At 39.5% G+C, this 18,442-nt stretch overlaps 1 protein-coding gene across 1 annotated transcript; it reads right to left on the bottom strand.

The window, feature by feature from the left end:
• Positions 1–14,680: 14,680 nt before the first annotated feature.
• LOC111663685 (macrophage mannose receptor 1) lies at positions 14,681–17,576 on the bottom strand. The gene is made up of 5 exons (XM_023417990.2): positions 17,533–17,576; positions 17,217–17,280; positions 16,507–16,866; positions 15,839–16,162; positions 14,681–15,510 (listed from the first exon to the last, which is right to left on the bottom strand). The coding sequence occupies exons 2-5, from the start codon at positions 17,251–17,253 to the stop codon at positions 15,137–15,139; spliced, it is 1,095 nt and encodes a 364-aa protein (XP_023273758.2). The 5' UTR covers positions 17,254–17,280; positions 17,533–17,576; the 3' UTR covers positions 14,681–15,136.
• Positions 17,577–18,442: the final 866 nt, after the last annotated feature.

Here is an 18,442-nt window from a genome sequence, read left to right as displayed (position 1 = left end):
ATTACCCAATTATTTTGAGACATTAGTATGATCAACACAAACAAACCAGACCATTGCTGAGAACTTTGCCTCCTGCCCCTGTCGGCCTCAACAGCAGCAGCACTTTGCATTGTGTGCCAAGGCAGGGACCGAGTAATTCACAACTTTGTTCAAGCTCCTGCATTCTAACTATTCTGCACAGTTGAATGTCAGTGTTTGGTTAACTCATGGGAAGTTTGATATTTTGGGAAAATATGCTTATTGGCTTTTATTGCTGAGAATTAGTTGAGAAAATTGATACCCCTCTCATAATCGAATTAAATATGAAGCCACAGGATCGTATGGATTAAACAATAATTAATTACCTTTAGAGGCGCTGGTTGGTGTATTTTTTCCTCTGGCTAGCTGTTTCTTGTTGTTTCTACTCTACATGCTAGGCTAAGCTAACCACGATGCTGGTTCTAGCTTCATATTTAGCATACAGTTATGTGAGAAATTTTCTGTCTGACTTGAAGACGCACGTCTGTGTGAAAGTAATGGAAGACTAAATTGTCGGCTTGTCATTTAATTGTTAAAAGGTGATTATTAGTCGACCATTCATTGAGTCTTTAGTTTTTCTCCTTTGGCAGTGATTTCATCGTTAGCAGTAGATGTGTTAAAAAGGCCCGATGTTCCCCTCATCCTCTTAACAGTCAAAGAGGTTTTCTGAAAGGTCAAGGGGTTGCATGTGGGTTGAGTTTTTAAGTAACTTTAGTTTAGTAATGATAGTAATGATTATACTTGCCAACTTTGTGTGAGTTCTATCCCATTATTGATCAATAGTCAGTTGGTGCTTTCGTTTCTGTGTTTGTGTCCAGTGTTTCATCAGAATGTCCGACACATCTAGTCGTTCCCTCCCTCTTGTTGTTTTTGCCCTCTTTGCCCTGATCACCTCATCCCTTATGATCCCCTCACTTTCTGCACTTTCTCTGGTCCACTTCTTTCATACTCTTGCTCCCCTCCATCACTTTCCCTCCCTCCTGCTCCACTTTTCTCTGCATCCAAAACCTGCTCCGAGTCACTACTCATGTCCACTCTCTGTCTCACACACTCACACACACACACACACACACACACACACACACACACACACACACACACACACACACGCAGAGCCACACAGACACACACTCTCTCCTCCTAGCCTCTGTAATCAATAATGGATGGAGCTACATAGTGATAGGGCTCCTTTCCTTCTTTTGACCAACTCAGATTCTGTGAGAGAGGTCAACATCTATCAGGACCGTTACACTGCCGGCCGCTGCTGCTGCAACTTGATTAGAAGGTCTGAATCTGCGTGTGTGTGTGTGTGCGTGCGTGCGTGTGTGTGTGTGTGTGTGTGTGTGTGTGTGTGTGTGTGTGTGTGTGTGTGTGAGAGAGAGAGTGTGAGCGCGTGTGCAAATTTCGCAAAAAGGACAGGAGCAGCAATTTGAACACCGTGTCATGACGGCGACTTAACATTTCTATTCATAACCTCGCTGCAAGACGCCACTGATGCACAAGGTGCAGTTTCACACCGGCCCCACATTACAAAAATGTGAGTAAATGCTACAGTGATTATAGTGAGTTAAATCACTGTGCTTACCGCTCAGCAGGTGGTGAGGCAGGACTAAGACCTGAGCTAATCCACACAGTGCTATCTCTGCTCAGGAGGAGGAACAGAATACGATTAGTCACTCCTCCTTTTTAATTACAGGTAGTCCACTTGGTTCAACATCCAGTCTAAGGCCTCCGGTCTCACACACACACACACACACACACAACATGTATGGAGTAGTTTTATCAATTACAAGCAGGAAATGTCTCTTAACGTCGACGCTAGCATGGTTAAAAAATGTTTTTACTTCACGTTTCATGTCAGATTAGAGGCCTAAGATTAGAGTTTTGCATCAGACGGGCAACGGGAATGTCGAATGTTGCACCTCCCGTGGTGAATGTAACGTGTTACAGGCCATGTTATCATCACTACGCAGTGCCAGACACCACCAGCGTAGAAATTAATAGGGAATAAAAAACTGCATCATCATCACAGACGAAATTAAATACATTTTAGCTCATGTCATCACCTCAAGTCAAGTTTTTTTTATAGCCCTTAATCACAGTTATGGTGGGAAATGTCTTTACTAACCGCTGAAAAAAAAAAAAGCAATCTCTAAACGATAGTCATGTATCCCACTTAATTAAAATAGGTTGTAGATAATTGTGAAAAAAAAAAAGAAGCTTCATATACTAAATCATATAAGTGTGTATCTGTGTGCATGCAGCATGTGTGTGTTTGCAGACTTTGCAGTGTTTTGTAATTGTCTGCCAGTCCTTTTTAAATCTGTGAATAATCAAAAGCCAAAGAGGACACGGTTTTGCGAAAGAGTTAGACGAGTATCTTTAAAGTCTATTTTTAAAAATTCTTTCATGGATTTTATTTATTTTCCATCTCTGTCTGCACAGATCCATTTACCTTTACTTGAACTCCCCGATCCTCATATTCAACTAGTTTGTTTTGTTTTGTCTTTCTACGCTGCGCCTTTCCGAATGCTCTGATTGTCTTCTGCTGCTCATCTGTCTGTCTGTCTGTCTGTCTGTCTGTCTATGTGTCTATGTGTCTTTTCCTTGTTTGTGCCTGTGTTTGTGTGAATCTGTGTGTGTCAGGAGGTTTACTCTCTGGGAGCAAACCACTACCTGCCGCTGGTAGCTTTGTCCTAGTTGGCTTTGTCCATTTTAGTGCTGTGGGGGTCCATGACAGCACTCTACTCTACCGGAGGCCATGATTAGCTGATACCTGGAATGCAAAGAGCGGGGGCGGAGGGATGCGGAGTGGGTTTACAGCGGCGAAAATAGAGCGGAAGAAAGAGAAAAAAAGAGATAAAGATAAGAGAACAGGATGGGATGACGGAATTTGAAGAGGTATGAATAAAGATAGTGAATGGGAGGTGAGAAGGGAAGATAATGAGGATGGTAAAGGGCTCGTAAAGAAGAAGGGACAGGGAAAGAAGAGAGAATAAAGGAAAGAGGTAAAACAAATGAGGGATGGAATATTCAAAAAGATAGCAGAGATAAGAGGGAAAGAATTGGGCAGATATGAAAGTAGAAATAAAATAATTGAGAGGAGGAAAGTGGAATAATAAGAGACATGAGCAGACGAGCCATGAGAGAAAAGTAAAGAAGGGCGGAGAGGAGTGGTGGAGAAAAAGTGAGACAGAGATAGAGAACTGACAAAGGAATTAAATGAATAATGAACTTGTTGAATATGGTCAGTATTCTTTCGAAAAAAGAAAAAAATCCATATTTATGTTTAAAGATGTAATTGACTCTCTGTCCTGCTGCTTTGTCGAGGAGCAGTGAGAAGAAGCAGCCAGGCCAAGAATCCTTTTGAAGGGAGTTCTTTGATGCAACTCTTCTTACTTCTTTTTTTTTTCTTCTGTATTATCTGCAATCATTCATCACAACCTCTACCCCAACGGCTGAACAACTCCAGCATGGCGCATGTGTATCTGCCTGTCTGTGTGTGTATCTTAAGGTACTTAGTGTTTGTGTGTGTGTGTGTGTGTGTGTGTGTGTGTGTGTGTGTGTGTGTGTGTGTGTGTGTGTGAGAGTGAGTGAGTGCCAACGCGGGAATTTGTGCGTGCATGCGTGATGTGCGACAGGCTGAATGGATATTTCACATGAGGTTAGGGTTGTATGCTCCCCTGTGGCAACGAAAATTGGCATGCAGCTCATCCGGTGTGTGTGTGTGTGTGTGTGTGTATATGTCAGAGGAAGACAAAGAGAAACCCATTGAGTTCTACAGCAGTGTTGTATGCATGCTTGCCTGGATTGTTGAATCATGCAGTTGGTATGAAGATGGAGCAGAAGAATGATTGGGGGGGGGGCAAGGTAGAGTTTTCTTTTTTTAGAAATAGGGATGGCAGAGATATTGGATGAATGCAAAATGAAGAGAAGTGGAAGAGCAAGAGTGGTGTAATGAATAGAAATTAATGGAAAATGGGGGTGTTACAGTATTACTGCAAAATTTCAGATAACAGTGTCTAGGTTATGTTAGGTTAAATCATATTACAAACTTCCATCAAAACCTCATTAATTCAGCGTGAGCACTGTGCTGAGCTTGTCTGAGTCAGAGAGGCGCTGGGTGTATGTGCCATCTATTCTAGAGGCCCATTGGTTTGGCAGCTGTAAGCTTCACACGAGTATCTGCACAGAGAAGGGTCTTTAGTGCAATTGTGGCAAGTTGAAGTTATTCTGACCTCACTTTAATCCAGGGGAATTGCACAGAATGGGATAATAATTAAGTATTTAATATATCATTTTTAGGCAAAAAGCGGTTTCTCCTCATGTTATGTCGTTAGCGACACTCGGGTCTGTGTTCGTTCTTTTCCTGTTCTGTGGTGCTTCGCAGATGGGGAATAACACACTAAACCATGCTGACAGTGCGAGCAGGTGACGGCGCATGTGAGTTGACAGGTGTTGGCAGTCTCTTTCTCCCACGCCCGTACGGCATATACAGTGTGCAGGGAAACGCGTAGCTCGACTCATTTTGCTGAAGTTTCTAGTGTCGCTTTTAAAGGCGAAAAGAAAATCCCTCCGTTGTGAAAGAGTGAGCTCGCTGAGAAGCGAATGCCATCGGTACGCACGCTCTTTCACTAATGCAAGGAAAGTAACTGCGCCTACCAAAGCCCTGTCCTGGTCTGATTTAATTATGCTGAAATTACTCTCTGAAGCATTTTTCTGTCTTGACAAAGCAGGAAACATTTACACAAGATAGCCATCGCACCTTTATTCAGTCATTGAGTTTTCCCTGTGGCTGTGCCGGTGCTGATGATAGTCAGCAGCTCGGTTGCTGGGGGTTTACAGACCTTTGCTTCTCTCGTTCCTCATCTCTTTCCCTTCATTTCCTGTTGTCTCACAACTGTTTCTAATAAATGTTCTAATAATAACGGCATAAAGTGTCCCCAGAATACTTACAACTAATTTGCCTCGCTGTATGTGCTGTTTGCCATCCAGTGCTGAGCGTTGAAGTGCTTCACTGGCAAAGACCCTGTCTCACTCAAGACACATTTCCAGTAGTTAACATTGATTACACGAGTAAAGGCCGCTCCATGTTTAGAAGGAGCCACTTGTGATCGACGTGCATGACTGTAATGTTGTGTCTTAAGCACAAGTACAATCTACTGCTCAAAACCCAATTTGCTGTTAAGATGCAGTGAAAGGCAGCGGTAAAGCAACAAGTAAATCCTCCTGGAAGTCATCTTGATAGATGTATCACATGCAGACAAGTAAAATAGCCCAGTTTTCTGCATCTGTGGACTCATCCACTCGAATGGCATGCCATGGGGACTCACTAAGCCTTTCAAACAATTGCCTCTCAACATCCTCTGCAATTTGATCTATTCTCCTCCACTGTGTTAGCAGAGAGGGCAGCATGCCCAGCTTTGTTAGCTGCCATTTCCCCAAAATGTTTCAAGCATTCATCCTTTGCTGGTGGAAGAATTAACTTCTCCATGATGTTAAAAGGCGGCTTTTATTTTGGCAAAATCAACTAGCCACCAAACATGAGGACTAACACAGTGGTCATTAAGTGAGGATCTATTTCAACAATTGATTCTCTGGATCTTTTTCACCTTTTTTTCCGCAAAAAATACTTCATTGGTTTGTCTTTAAGAGCAGGATGCTGTCCTACAGTAACTTGGATGGTGTTTTTACCATGTTTCTGAGAGCTACTGTAAGGTGGACAAACATAAAAGAGGAAGATGGAGCAGAAAGGCTTGCATGTATATGTGGGAGGGATTGTGTGCGGATAAGGGGGGAAAGAGAAAGGAGGAAAAAGATGAGGTAGATCTTTATAAGGGATTTAGAAAAGATAGAAAAGGGGATGAAAATGTATTAACTTTAAGTAGAGGATACACAGAGAGAGTGAAAGTTTGAGATAGGTTGCAGAAGTCACTATGTGCTTGCAAATGGACAATACACTGGGAGCAGGGTGAGATGGCGGTGTGGTATAGAATGGAAAGTGATTGGAGGATATGGTACTGTGAGGTGCAGGGATGTTGTGAGGTATGAAGACACCGCGCCTGGAAGAGATTTGTGCTGATCTACACTCACCAAGCGCTTCATTAGGAACACCGCAGTAATACTGGGCGAGGCCTCCGTGTCCTCTCAGCTCTTTATGGCATGGATTCCACAAGATGGCGGATGCATTCCATAGATTCAAGCATTCTGACTCGACTATCTGCAGCCTCAGCTCACCATAGTTGTAAAGAGTGGTTATCTGAGTTACCGTAGCCTTTCTGTCGGCTTAACCAGGCTGGTTATTCTCCTCTGACCTCTCCCAACATGCTGCTCACTGGGTGTTTATCGCACCAGACTCTGAGTAAAAACTCTACAGTCTGTTGTGGGTGAAAATCCCAGGAGCTCAACAGTTTAAAAAAGATAAGATACCCCACACAACCCGTCTGGCACCAACAATCATGCCGCGGTCACAGTCACCGAAATCGCATTTCTTCCCCATTCTGATGTTTGATGCAAACATTAACTGACGCTCCACTATTATTGGAGTATTGAAGCATGATCATTTTCTGTAAGGAAAACCCTGCCCCTCCGTTCCTGAGGCGCTCTTCTGTATGCTGCAGTTGTCCCCTGAAAATCCCATCTCGCTGCAAAGAGGCAAGTTAAACACAATTTTCTGATGGGGAATAATGCAGACTCCCACTGTAACTGCCTTAATACGGGAGCTGTTATCATGCAGATGGTTTGAATACACCCACTTCCATGTTGCTTTTCCTTGTGTCTGATGCTAATTCTATTTAATCAGTCAGTACAAATGATAATTATCAATCAATAATTAAATGCAAGTAATACACTCTGAATGCCCCGATAAATATTACGAGTCACTAATGAATTGTGAAATATCAGCACAGAACGCAAAAAGTGGGTAATGAGCCGACCTTGCATGCTTGCTGAGCTCGGCACGTTTAAATCAATTGTTTGTGTGTGTGTGTGTGTGTGTGTGTGTGTGTGTGTGTGTGTGTGTGTGTGTGTGCATACACACATTTTTGACAGATGTGCAGCAGTGCATGTTTATATGTGCTTCTATTGCGTGTTTGTGTAGTGTGTGCCTGAATGTATACGACTGCCTCAAGTGGTAACAGCTCATTTTCACCGTAACAAGATATTTTACAGACACAGCCATAATTGTTCAATTGGTGGCAATTATAAATGATAGGGCACCGCTGACAGCATATATTAATGTCGACACAGTAACAGAGAAATGCTAATTGACAATGAAATCCTCCATATAGCTTATAACGTGTGCTTTTGTCGCGAAGGCATGTTGTGTTGCATTAAAAAGAGAATACATTTGAATATGACAACTTATGCTGACAAATCACAGTAATTATTTCTTATGGCAGTCGAAGACAAGTAGGCATTTGTTGCTATTATAGAAAGCCCTGGCAAATACCCTGAATGAACCTTGTCCATGCATCTGACCTCATGCCACTGACATATGCAAAGGAAAGAATATTTCACTGTAATTTACACAACAACATCATTCAGTCATAGCTTTATAATTATAACTAAACTATAACTAAATACGCTCCTTGACAGCTCACCGAGCTTGACTGAATTACTCTGTGAATACTTCTCCTGTTCAAAATGCTTTTACTGATTATATTTTAATCCTGACAAATATTTTATTGATCAGCATCTCCTCCGAGGTTCATATGGCTTAAGTTGCTGAAATTTGAATAATTACACTACAGAGAAATAAATGATGTAACACACTAAATACTGACACACTTGATATCAAAGATACATGGTAATAAAAAAAAAATTTAAAAATCCTTTATATGAACAGATGAACTGAACAGAAATCTGATCATTTCACACATTTTGCAAGCATCCTTTATACTCCCTTTAAGACTAAGGGATTTTCTAAGGCCACAGGAAATAGCAACCCATATTTTGTCATATTAATCCTCTTAACAACTTTAACCAAAAAAATGCAGGCTTTATAATTCTTATGTATTTCTATGCTGACCAAGTTGATGATCTATATAGTTAAAAAAAAAATGGCTTCCAATATTACTGTACATGGACCGCTCTTATAAGAGGGAGAATCTCCAAACTACCCTTTGGAAACACACTGGAGATAGCTGCTAATGGCCTCAGATGTGCAGCTTTATGGCTGGTGATAAACACGGTGACATAGACCAGCTATTAGAGTTACCCCTAACAAAACTAACCTACCTGCTGTTATCATGGATATTGGTTCGTAGTGTGTCACAGTCTGTTATCGTCAACAGTAAATTTACTGTTTGCTATGACCTTGAAAGGAGGGTTTTATCAGTGCAATCTCTCGCTTTGCGCTTTACAGTGCTACTTGTATATAAACAAAGGAAGGAGGCACTCATACATACACATACGGCAATGCCACACTTATCAAGTGGGTGTCACAATATCTGAGCAATTTTGTAAAACAAAAAAGATCATAAAGGTCAGATATAGAATAAAAAAGGGATCATAACACATAGTTTGCACACTACAGCACAAATCCTGCACTTCACTTCAACAAACAACATCATCACTTCCTCTGATTTTCAATAGAATGTCCTTCCATGATGTTTGATGCATCCTCAATTTTTTTTACATCTCTATGAATAAAAGTAATGTACAAGAATCAGATATCACAATCAAACAAAGAGTAGAGCAATTACAACAGATCCACTTGCAAAACTGATACAACCAAACTCTTGCAAAAACACAACAGAATTTATATTAAATAATAGTGTGTGTGTATATGTATAAAACCCTAACCCTATATAAAGACAAATAAACCAGTAAATAATTGAATAAGTGAATAAAGATGCCACAGTGTGGCATTGACATTTCAATTTGTTTCAGACACTATTGACCTCAGATATGCAGCTTTACTGCTTTCATTACGCCAAAGATTAAACTTTGAAATTTGAGAACACATAAATAAAAAGTTTTACTATCAGCTAAATATTCCACCACATCATACAGAACTTCATCATAAACTCTAAAAAACTAAAAAAAAACAAGTGTACTAATCACGCTGCTTCTTTCTTGTAAGATGTGAAGTTGGTTTACAGGGAGATATTTTGTGAAGGAGCATCCAAGACGATCACAGCGTCCATACTGCTGAGATGATGGCACATCAGCAGACATGCTCCCATGCTGCTGCGTCTGGCTGTGTCTACATTTTCAAAAATATTTCAACATGCAGGAGAATAGGTGCAGCAGGAGTCCCTTCAATTAAAGCATTTTTGGGCAATGTGCTGGCAAGATTTTTAAATACCAGAAAACAACTAAACAGAATGCAAATGTTCTGAATATGTCGCTTTTTCGAGTAGAATGTGAAAACATTTGAGGAAAATCAAAAGGGGACAATGGGTCTCTTACCAGCCAGAATATATATATATATATTTTAATTCCTTTAGCGCCTTGGGAAATCAGTGCATCTGGTGTCTGATACACACATTTCTGTGCCTTGCTGCTTGTTAAATTTCTGCAGTACACACTCACACTAGACACACTTGCAAATGGGATTTGTATTTGTGTTGTCAGAGCAGTGGTGGGACAACTTGAGGGTGGGTGTTTATAGTCTTGTAAAAGGGGACTGCAGGAGAAATGTGGCTGTTTTCTAAATCTGTAATAGAGACTGGATTGTAAGGTAGAGTGCAGGAGGGCATAAAGGAAGGAGGAATAATAGTGAGAAAGGCAGCGACAAGGCCACACGGTGTGAACTTCTCACTTCAGTGCTCCACAGTTCACGCAGACATGAATGTGCAAACAGAAAATGAGGCCTGAATACACATGAATGAGCACAACAGTGAAGGTGAAGATTGGTGGGTTGGGACAAGCTTGAACTTCTCACTGGTCAAAGGTTTAGTGAGCGAATAGACACACACACACACACACACACCTACCTCTGCATCAACTCTACTACCATGACCCATAGGCAGCGCCGATGGCCAATTTCCAATGTAAATTAGCCGTCTCCACACTGAACATGTCTGAAATGCCATTACTCAAGCAGATATTGTGAAATCAGCCATTAGCGGCAGAAACCTCATGAAAGGTTGTTAGGGTCTGGACTGGAATACTAATTATAAAAGAGCTTCACTGCTGAAGCAAAGGGGCTGGGACTTTAGTAGCCAGTGGTGACCAACTAGCAATTATAATAAACATCTCAAATCTATTCAGTGCACTATATATGTGTGTGCGTGCGTGCGTGCATGTATATATGAGTGCACGTGCCTGCTTTGGGTAAGCTTTCTGTACAGTGAGGATACATACATGTTTAGACCCAGCTTGAGAATGTGTGTGTATGTTCAAGGTTGTCTCTGCAAAAAAGAAAACACTATAAATATTTTTTTGTTCATTGATACACTATGGAAGTAACAGAAAATAGAAAATATACAGGAAAGGCAGGCCATTTTAAAAGAGCCACCCAGCTAACAGCTGTGTGAGGAATCTGCGACGCACAGAGAGGCTGTATTTTGTGATTCTGCTGTTACAACATAGCATTGGGGAAATAGTGACATATTCCTGCTGACTCAAAATGAATTATTAATTTGACACTGAACATTGGAGAAAGTAATTGCAGTATATTGGGAGAATAAAAAGGCTTCTCTCATACTGTTGTCAAACTCATGGGATGCACCCTAGCACTATTGAACCCTTTTCAAAATGTCCAATATGGTGAATTTCAGAGCACCCTATTGATAGTAGCAGACTCCACCAGTAGTAAAATACATTATCTAAGTGGTAGTATGAATAGAACAAGGTGAAAATACTAATTTCACAGTGTTACATTGTCATATAATTCATATTAATGGATTATTAATGGTTATAACCGATGTATTAATGTATACACAGTACTTGACTGATCCACATGGAGCTATTTCAATTATAGTACTTCATATACGGTTAGGTAGTTTTAATTATGACATTGCATCACATTTGACAGGCTGATCATATATTTTGGATGGAAATTTTGATCTAAAAACTAGTCATTGTAACTTTTCTTAAAAGGAATCTGGTGGAGTGAAAAGTGTAATATTCCAAACATTATTTCCCTGTGAGGTGGAGTGAAGTAAATGGAACAACTTTACTGAAGTGCATGCACCCATGAAGTTATACATGGGTAGTAACCTATTTAAAAAAAAAAAAAAAAAACACTTGACATCTATTTTTTGCATCTGTTTGCTCTAAAGATATGGGCTTCATCCGTGAACTTAACAGTGCAAGTTCATACCAAGGATTATAGGATGATAATCGATTGGCTAGCTGCTGCAGAGAAGGTCCAGTGTGTGTGTGTGTGTGTGTGTGTGTGTGTGTGTGTGTGTGTGTGTGTTTGTAGACATTTGGAGCGCTATTCTAAATATGTCCACTCATCTCTAGTGTCACCAGGAGCCCCGGGCTCACACCATGACGTTAATAGTTTGACAGGCCCTACTGCTCGTCTCGCTTTCCCTCCTTCCATCTGCTCTTCTTTTTCTACTTCCCTTGGGCGTTCCCCCTCTTTCTGTCTTTCTATAACTTTGTGTCGCTCTCTCTCTCTCTCTCTCTCTCTTACTCTCTCACTCTCGTCTCTTTGTGCCTTCAGACAAATGTCGACCTGTGTAGAAAATTTTTTTTTAAAAGAAACAAAAGTCTACTTTTTTTAATCTCTTTAGGTTTTGAGCAGGTGTGAAAAAATTGGCAAACTATCCCATTGTATCGTGTATATTCTGTGTTTTTTCTTAGTGTCAGTTTATTTCTCATCCACTATTGTGACACGTTGTGTTCGCTAGCATAGTGTGTGTGAGGGATGGGTTGGTTTACAAGTACTCATAAAAGATAATACACTTTTTCCAGTACTGTCCATTAAGTGCCTTACTATCCATGCAGACCAATACCTTTAATTGTTAACACACTGCAGGTGTAATAAGGTAGAAACAACTCCCGTCCCTCCTCCGTCCACTATTAAAGCATGGAGGATGAGGCTCTTAAACTGCAATCTTGCATGCGTGGTCTGTAATGGTGATAGTGTTGGCAACCTGGTAGTAATCCAGGTAGTCCACTCACCATTAAGTCAGTTGCATGCTAGCCGTGGCACCAGGCAACTTACTGCAGATTTTCCAGTTAGAAATAAACCAGTCCCTAAGTCATCCTCCAGCAGTCCTGAGTCCACAGACAGCCAGTAATAAAAAAAATAGCTAAAAAGCTGATGAAAGATTTTATTGTTGCTAGGCTCTCTGTGGCAGTTGTCTAATGTGTATATATCATGTTATATATAGTTTATCATTTTTATGGATCTTAGTCTTATCCAGTGATTTTTTTTTTCTCTCTGGGTTGTGAGACCCACGAATTGAAAGACTACATATTTCCATAGATATTATATTTCTAAATGCCATGTAATGTCATTCTTATATATAAGTTGGACAGATTGTTAAAGGACATAAACCTGCGTTTAGAAATATTGGAGATATTATCATTGAATCAAGATGAATATTATCAAACTCACTGAGAATCAACACCCCAATCTACAGCTCTACCTGCCGTTGAAAGAAACCAATTGTATAAATAATGTACTTAAGTACAATTTTGAGATGCTTATACTTTACTTGAATACTTACATTTACTTTTACTGAGCTCAAATAAGGATGTTAATAATAATAATAGTAATAATTATAATAATGCTACACTCTGAAAAAGTATTTTGCTGATATTACGAGTACTTCTTCTTCTACAATTGTTTAGTTTGCCATTTAAAACAAACTGTTTGTATATGGAGCAGAATATTTAGCAAGCCAAACAAAAGTGACATGAGCAAAGTCATTTCTTATTTGTGGGTTCACTGTATTGTAGATATGAGACTAGTCCAGTAAATGTAAATGTCCATAGTTTTGCAGGAAAATAACTTTTTTCCAGTATCCAATAACCGTGTCTCCTGTGCGTTGGTATGCACATGCCGTCAAAGCCTCATGTGGGTGTCACCAGAGAATCATCAGTAATGGCAAACGGGAGTAGTACGACTTTCAGGGGAACCTCCGTGGAATAATACTGTACATAGTGGAACAGAGATGGGTTGGGGCATATAGGTCTGGAGGTATGACTGTACTATGATTCAGCCTGGACTGAATGGACACCAGGGTCGGGCCGTCATTCAACCCCCAAATGGGGCCATACCTCTGCCTCTTATTTGGTGCACGTCTCTGCCAGCGAAAATATGCTGCCCTTGCACCCAAGAAATGCGCTTGGCTGCAAGTCAGGATTCTCACTGGCTGGTGATTCATGCTGTAGAGAGGTGTGTTTCCTGAGAAGCTCTGATTCCTCTCGATGAGCTATGATGGCACACACACACACACACACACACACACACACACACACACACACACACAAACAACACACACGTCACCATTATGCGATGTACACGCACATCACATAATGGTCAGAGAAGTGAGCTGAGCGACAAGTCAGGAGAAAGTCTGTTCCCCTGGAATGAGCAATGATCAAGAGGCCTACAAACACACTCACATGTGCACACACACATTCACACTGCGAGCTGTATGATGAGTTATAATGATGAGTGAAGGTGTGACGGATTGAGCCTTCATTCCAAGTTTGTCCATGGTGTGAATAATGGCTCTGGAAGTTGTCCAAGCTTCCTGTTTTCATGTTTTTCATTTCCCCTTCCTTCTGTCCTGATACTCACTTCTGTGTTTTTTAATCTATCTCCTTTTAATTTCCCATGTTTTAATGCTGTATTTGAATATTTTTGAGTCAAAGAAAGAGACCTTTACCCGGCTATATCAAAATGTGGAGAAGGTAATGGCTATGTGAAGTGATTAGAAAAAAAATGAAATAACTAAAAAGCATTGTTGAGGCAGGATGAATTCACAAGTGTGTTTTCTTTTTCTGCATTTAGATATAATTTCTAAGCTATAACAGTGGACGCATACTGACTGAATAGGAAAAACATTCACTGGAATGTTACTTATGAGGGAGATTTATTCATATATACAAGTAAGCAGTGATCAAGACACATTTCTTAGTTCATGGTAACATTCCCACTGGTTGGATTTGAAAATCATTGTCTTTTATTGCAAGAAAGCAAATTATCTGGAAGTAAATTTGCACAGGGATTTGATTTTAACACTAGAAAAGTAGAATATGCTTTGAAATTATCACTGGAACAAGTGGCCCCAAGTGGAATGGACACCAAAATGTCAGATGAAAATATACTATTATTTACAGGTGATCAAGTTCTATTCTTATAATTAACTACAAACTGCAATGAACTTTTAACACAGTTACACTAAATAATAACAGTAATAATAGTAATGGTAACACAGTATAGGCTATAAAGTAGTAAAAGTAAAATGGCAAATTTTATCATTACAACATACAACTTCATGTTAAATTGTAACAATGTAACTGATTTCAAGATAGACATCCATTAACAATCAGTAGATTTTTGTTTCTGAGTTTCATTTCTTTTTTTTTTTTTATATTCTTTATTTAGGAATGGCAGTACATATCACAAGGGCAAAGGTAATACCATTTTCCTCCGCCACCCAGTTTTACATTTTAAGTACAATTTAGTAATAAAAACAAAAAACAAACAAAAAAACAAAAATAAAAAATAAAACAAAAACACAGTTGGGAGAGAAAGTGTGCACATACATGTCCATAGTGTCTTTACAGGAGAGAAGTGACCAACATGATACTTAGTTAGGTGGCGGTGGTGGTGGAGGGGGGGGGTATCGGTAGTCTTCAGTATGGGGGAGGCGGAAGCAGTTCTCAATGTATGGCAGGGGAGAGGTGGATGGGGGGAGTGGAGAATGATATCAAAATATTGATGGGACAGTATATATCAGTGTCAATCTTCAGCCATTAAAAGAGAGAAAAGAAAAAAAAAAAAAAAAAAAAGGGGTGAGAGAGGAGAGACAACAGAACAGGGTTCATTTATCTAATACCTCCACAAACTCTGGGCGTAAAGGTTTCACATATTCAACCCACTTTGTCCAATGTTTAACAAATACATTTTCTGAGTTTCATTTCTATGATCGGGAATCAACCCCCACTTCGATTTATCAAACAGATTTATAACTATAGACTATTTATTCATGAATGAAATCTCCTCCTCGCAAATAAAAGGGTGCTCATGCCAACAGTTTTCATCCCTCCACTTGTAGTCTGTCTTGTTGATGACACCACAGTTGTCGGATATGGGCATCTCAGGCTGTCTGCCGTCCATCCAGTTGCTGTAGGACACTGTTTTGTCACGCCAAATCCAGAACCCAAAGACACGACTCTGCCTCAGACCGATCCAGAATGGACCATCACCAGTGGTGTAATTAAGCCATTGTTCTACAGCTTTCTGATCTTCACTATCCTCAATCTGCAGCAGGCTTTTGTGGTTATCCGCGCAGTAGTCAAAGGCGTCTTCCCAAGTTAAATTTAGGTGGACGACTTGGATTCTCACTTTGCCTGAAAAGCAGGCAAAAGAGGGAAGTAAGATTTTCAGGTGATAACATAAGTTAAACCACATAATTCACACATTTGATGCGTTCAGCTTCAGTTAATATTTATTTTGAATCCGGTTTGTTTTCTAATACAGTATATATAATAATGAATTATTATTTTGTTGTTTCTTTACTTCTTTGGAAGTTTGTAATTGTTTCTTTTCTTGTCTTGTCAGTTGCTCTCTAATATATAAGATATAAAGCACTTCAAGCTTACACAATAATGCAACACAGTGTGCACTCCATTTCAGGTTTATTAAAATACCTGTTTGTATTACTTGTTTATTGCTTACCTTTGGAGCAAAATGTAGATTTGTCTTCATCATTACACTCAGCTCCTTTCATGGAGCTACCTGAGTGTGACAGAGCTGAGCAGTTTAAGGATGGAAAAGAACCATCAGAATCCCAATCTCTGAATGTTGAGCAGCTGTTGTCCACCCACTCCCATTCATCATGCAGGAGTCCAATCCAAAAGGTTTTGTTCTTTCCTTCCTCAATCACTTGTGTGTTTTGCGTTTCATTACTGATGCTAACCAAGTCAGTGAAGTATCTCCTGCAGTACAGCTGTGCCTGACACCAGGTCTTTTCCTCATTTTCAATCAGGATGTAATTATTATCTGCAAAAACAAAAATATTATTATTTTTTAATTTAATTATTATTATAATTTATAAGGGTTTGTGAAGTGCCACTTGGTTTCACTTGTAAGTTAATCATATAATCATGCTGAATTAACTAAAAACAAACACACAAACAAAACTTTCTCAGGGAAAAGGTGCAGGAAGTCTCAACATTCAGGACATCCTCTTTAAATATAAGAAAATAGTCTGGACACCTGAGCTTACGACCTAATCTGTCTTTGAACCATCCCTGCTGTTTTATATTACTTTGATTGAAGTCTTTATTTTTAGCTAAAACTATGCAACATCAAAATAAAATCAAATGCTGTATGCTGAAACTTACCCTTGTAGCACATGAAATTCTTTTTGTCTGAACAGTTAAAAACCGTCCACTTGCTTTGTTCAATACCTTCACATATTGGCATCCCATTTGTTACAGTCACATCTGAGTTATTGAACATGAAAGGGATACCATCTGACCAAGTGGTAACATTCTCTCGACTCTTACGCAGACCAAGCCAAACGTCTTTTGGGACAACAGCCGCAAATTTATTTAGGAAATTGCCGTCATCTTCATCATACAGAGTTACAAATGATTCGTTTGTGCTTGTACAGTTTTGCAATAACGTGCCCCAATGTAGTGTTTCGTTAATAAAACGGAAAACTCGCAGACGATTTGATGCAAATGTAAAGTGAACAAATCCTGTAAAAATGGAAGAAAAAAAAATATTATTCACTTGCTTAGAATTACTGCATCTAAAAACAACAAACATCATCATGAACTACTGGACTGTTAAAACGAAGTGTACTAGGTTAAAATACAATGAAAACAATATGTCACACACTGACTACAAAACCTCTCTTATGCATAAATAAGTAACTTGTGCAGGTGTTGCATGTTATTAAAACAGCATGTCAAAGTGTGTCTACTGATCACAAAAGATATTTGGGGGGAGAAATATTTGGAGGTCCTAAACCTCTTAGACTGGCATGCGTGCACACAACACCCACTGAATATCATGAGGAGACCAACACCAAGAAATAAGTCCTTACCTGAACAAAGAATGAACAACACAAGGGTCATCTTCATAGTTCTAAGGTTTGTGTGGTGGAAAGACTAAATGAAAAGCAGAGGGATAACAAAATAAAAGTTACTGAACGTGCAGTTAACAAAGTTAGGAGGCATAGTGAGAGTGAAAAAAAATCAAGATATATATATATATTAAAAAAAAGGTTTAATCCCTCATTCTTAACATATCCATACTGTGTTTACTGGGTTTAAATTCAGGAGTGTAATTTAGCTTATCCTAACAGATGTAATGAATTACATAAATTTTTTCGCCCCCATGATTTTAAAAAAGTCTCTTACCTGCTGAGGTCAGGGCCAGACTGCTGTCAGTTTGGTGATTTTGCTTCGGCGTCAGGGTTTTTTATCCTGTCGCAAGATGATGTAAGCCAATTAAAGGCACCAGCTTTTGTATATGAGTGCATAGTCAAAACAGATATGGCAAGAAGATTGATGATTAACTAAAGGTAGATCAGCACAGTCTGGCTGGATGACAGTCACACTGCACTTGAGTTAAAGTCTTCCTCTGATGCAGCGTGTCTTAACAACTGTGGAAAAAAATATTTCATTCTCTCCTTTTAAATTGAATTTTTTTATACCAGACAGCACACACTGACAGCAAATATATATAACGCTAACATACATATTGAAGACGGATGCTTGAGAATCTCAGAGTAGGCCTTGGAACGTTGGTTAGAGCTATAACAAAACACAATGCATACAAGTGTGGACAAAAGGGTTAGGTATCCAATTATTCTGCAGCTTTTAGACACAAAAGGTACATCTGTTTTACTTGCTCCATATTCCCCTTTTCCAGTAACTCACACTGTATTTCCTGGAAAGGCCTATTTGCATAAATTACATGCCACTAATGTCATTAGAAAATTACAAAAGACAATACTGCTCGATTATTGATTAGCAGAAAACCTCAGGAAAACGAGAGCACGCAAGGCCAGGCAAAGTGTAGACTTCCTCCAGGCTAACCAGGCAACGTAACTCTTCATATTTATAAAATGTTCATCATTATTAAGGCTCACAGTTTAGATTATTAAAAGGAGTGAGTGCTTTTCTCCTTTTTCTGTCGTAGCGCTGTTACGTATGCATGAATACTTCTACATGCTGCCTCCTCTATTCCCAGTTGTGACTAACTAAATCTGTATTTTCTTTACCCCAGTAAATAATAACACACAGCAGGCAACAGACAAATTGTTGT

This window comes from Seriola lalandi, unplaced genomic scaffold (assembly GCF_002814215.2).
Source record: "Seriola lalandi dorsalis isolate HSWRI2012SDOR001 ecotype SW California unplaced genomic scaffold, Sedor1 jcf7180002054579, whole genome shotgun sequence".
NCBI lineage: Eukaryota > Metazoa > Chordata > Actinopteri > Carangiformes > Carangidae > Seriola > Seriola lalandi.
Note: the sequence above shows the minus strand (reverse complement) of the source record. Positions and strands in the feature narration are given on the sequence as shown.

What these genes read in the sequence shown, in the direction of transcription:
- LOC111663685 (XM_023417990.2), bottom strand. Translation starts at nt 17,253, where the DNA reads ATGAAGATGACCCTTGTGTTGTTCATTCTTTGTTCAG. An exon ending in GTTGTTCATTCTTTGTTCAG is followed by an intron (nt 16,867 to 17,216) that starts GTAAGGACTTAT and finishes CCATTTTTACAG; the next exon opens with GATTTGTTCACTTTACATTT. An exon ending in GAATTTCATGTGCTACAAGG is followed by an intron (nt 16,163 to 16,506) that starts GTAAGTTTCAGC and finishes TTGTTTTTGCAG; the next exon opens with ATAATAATTACATCCTGATT.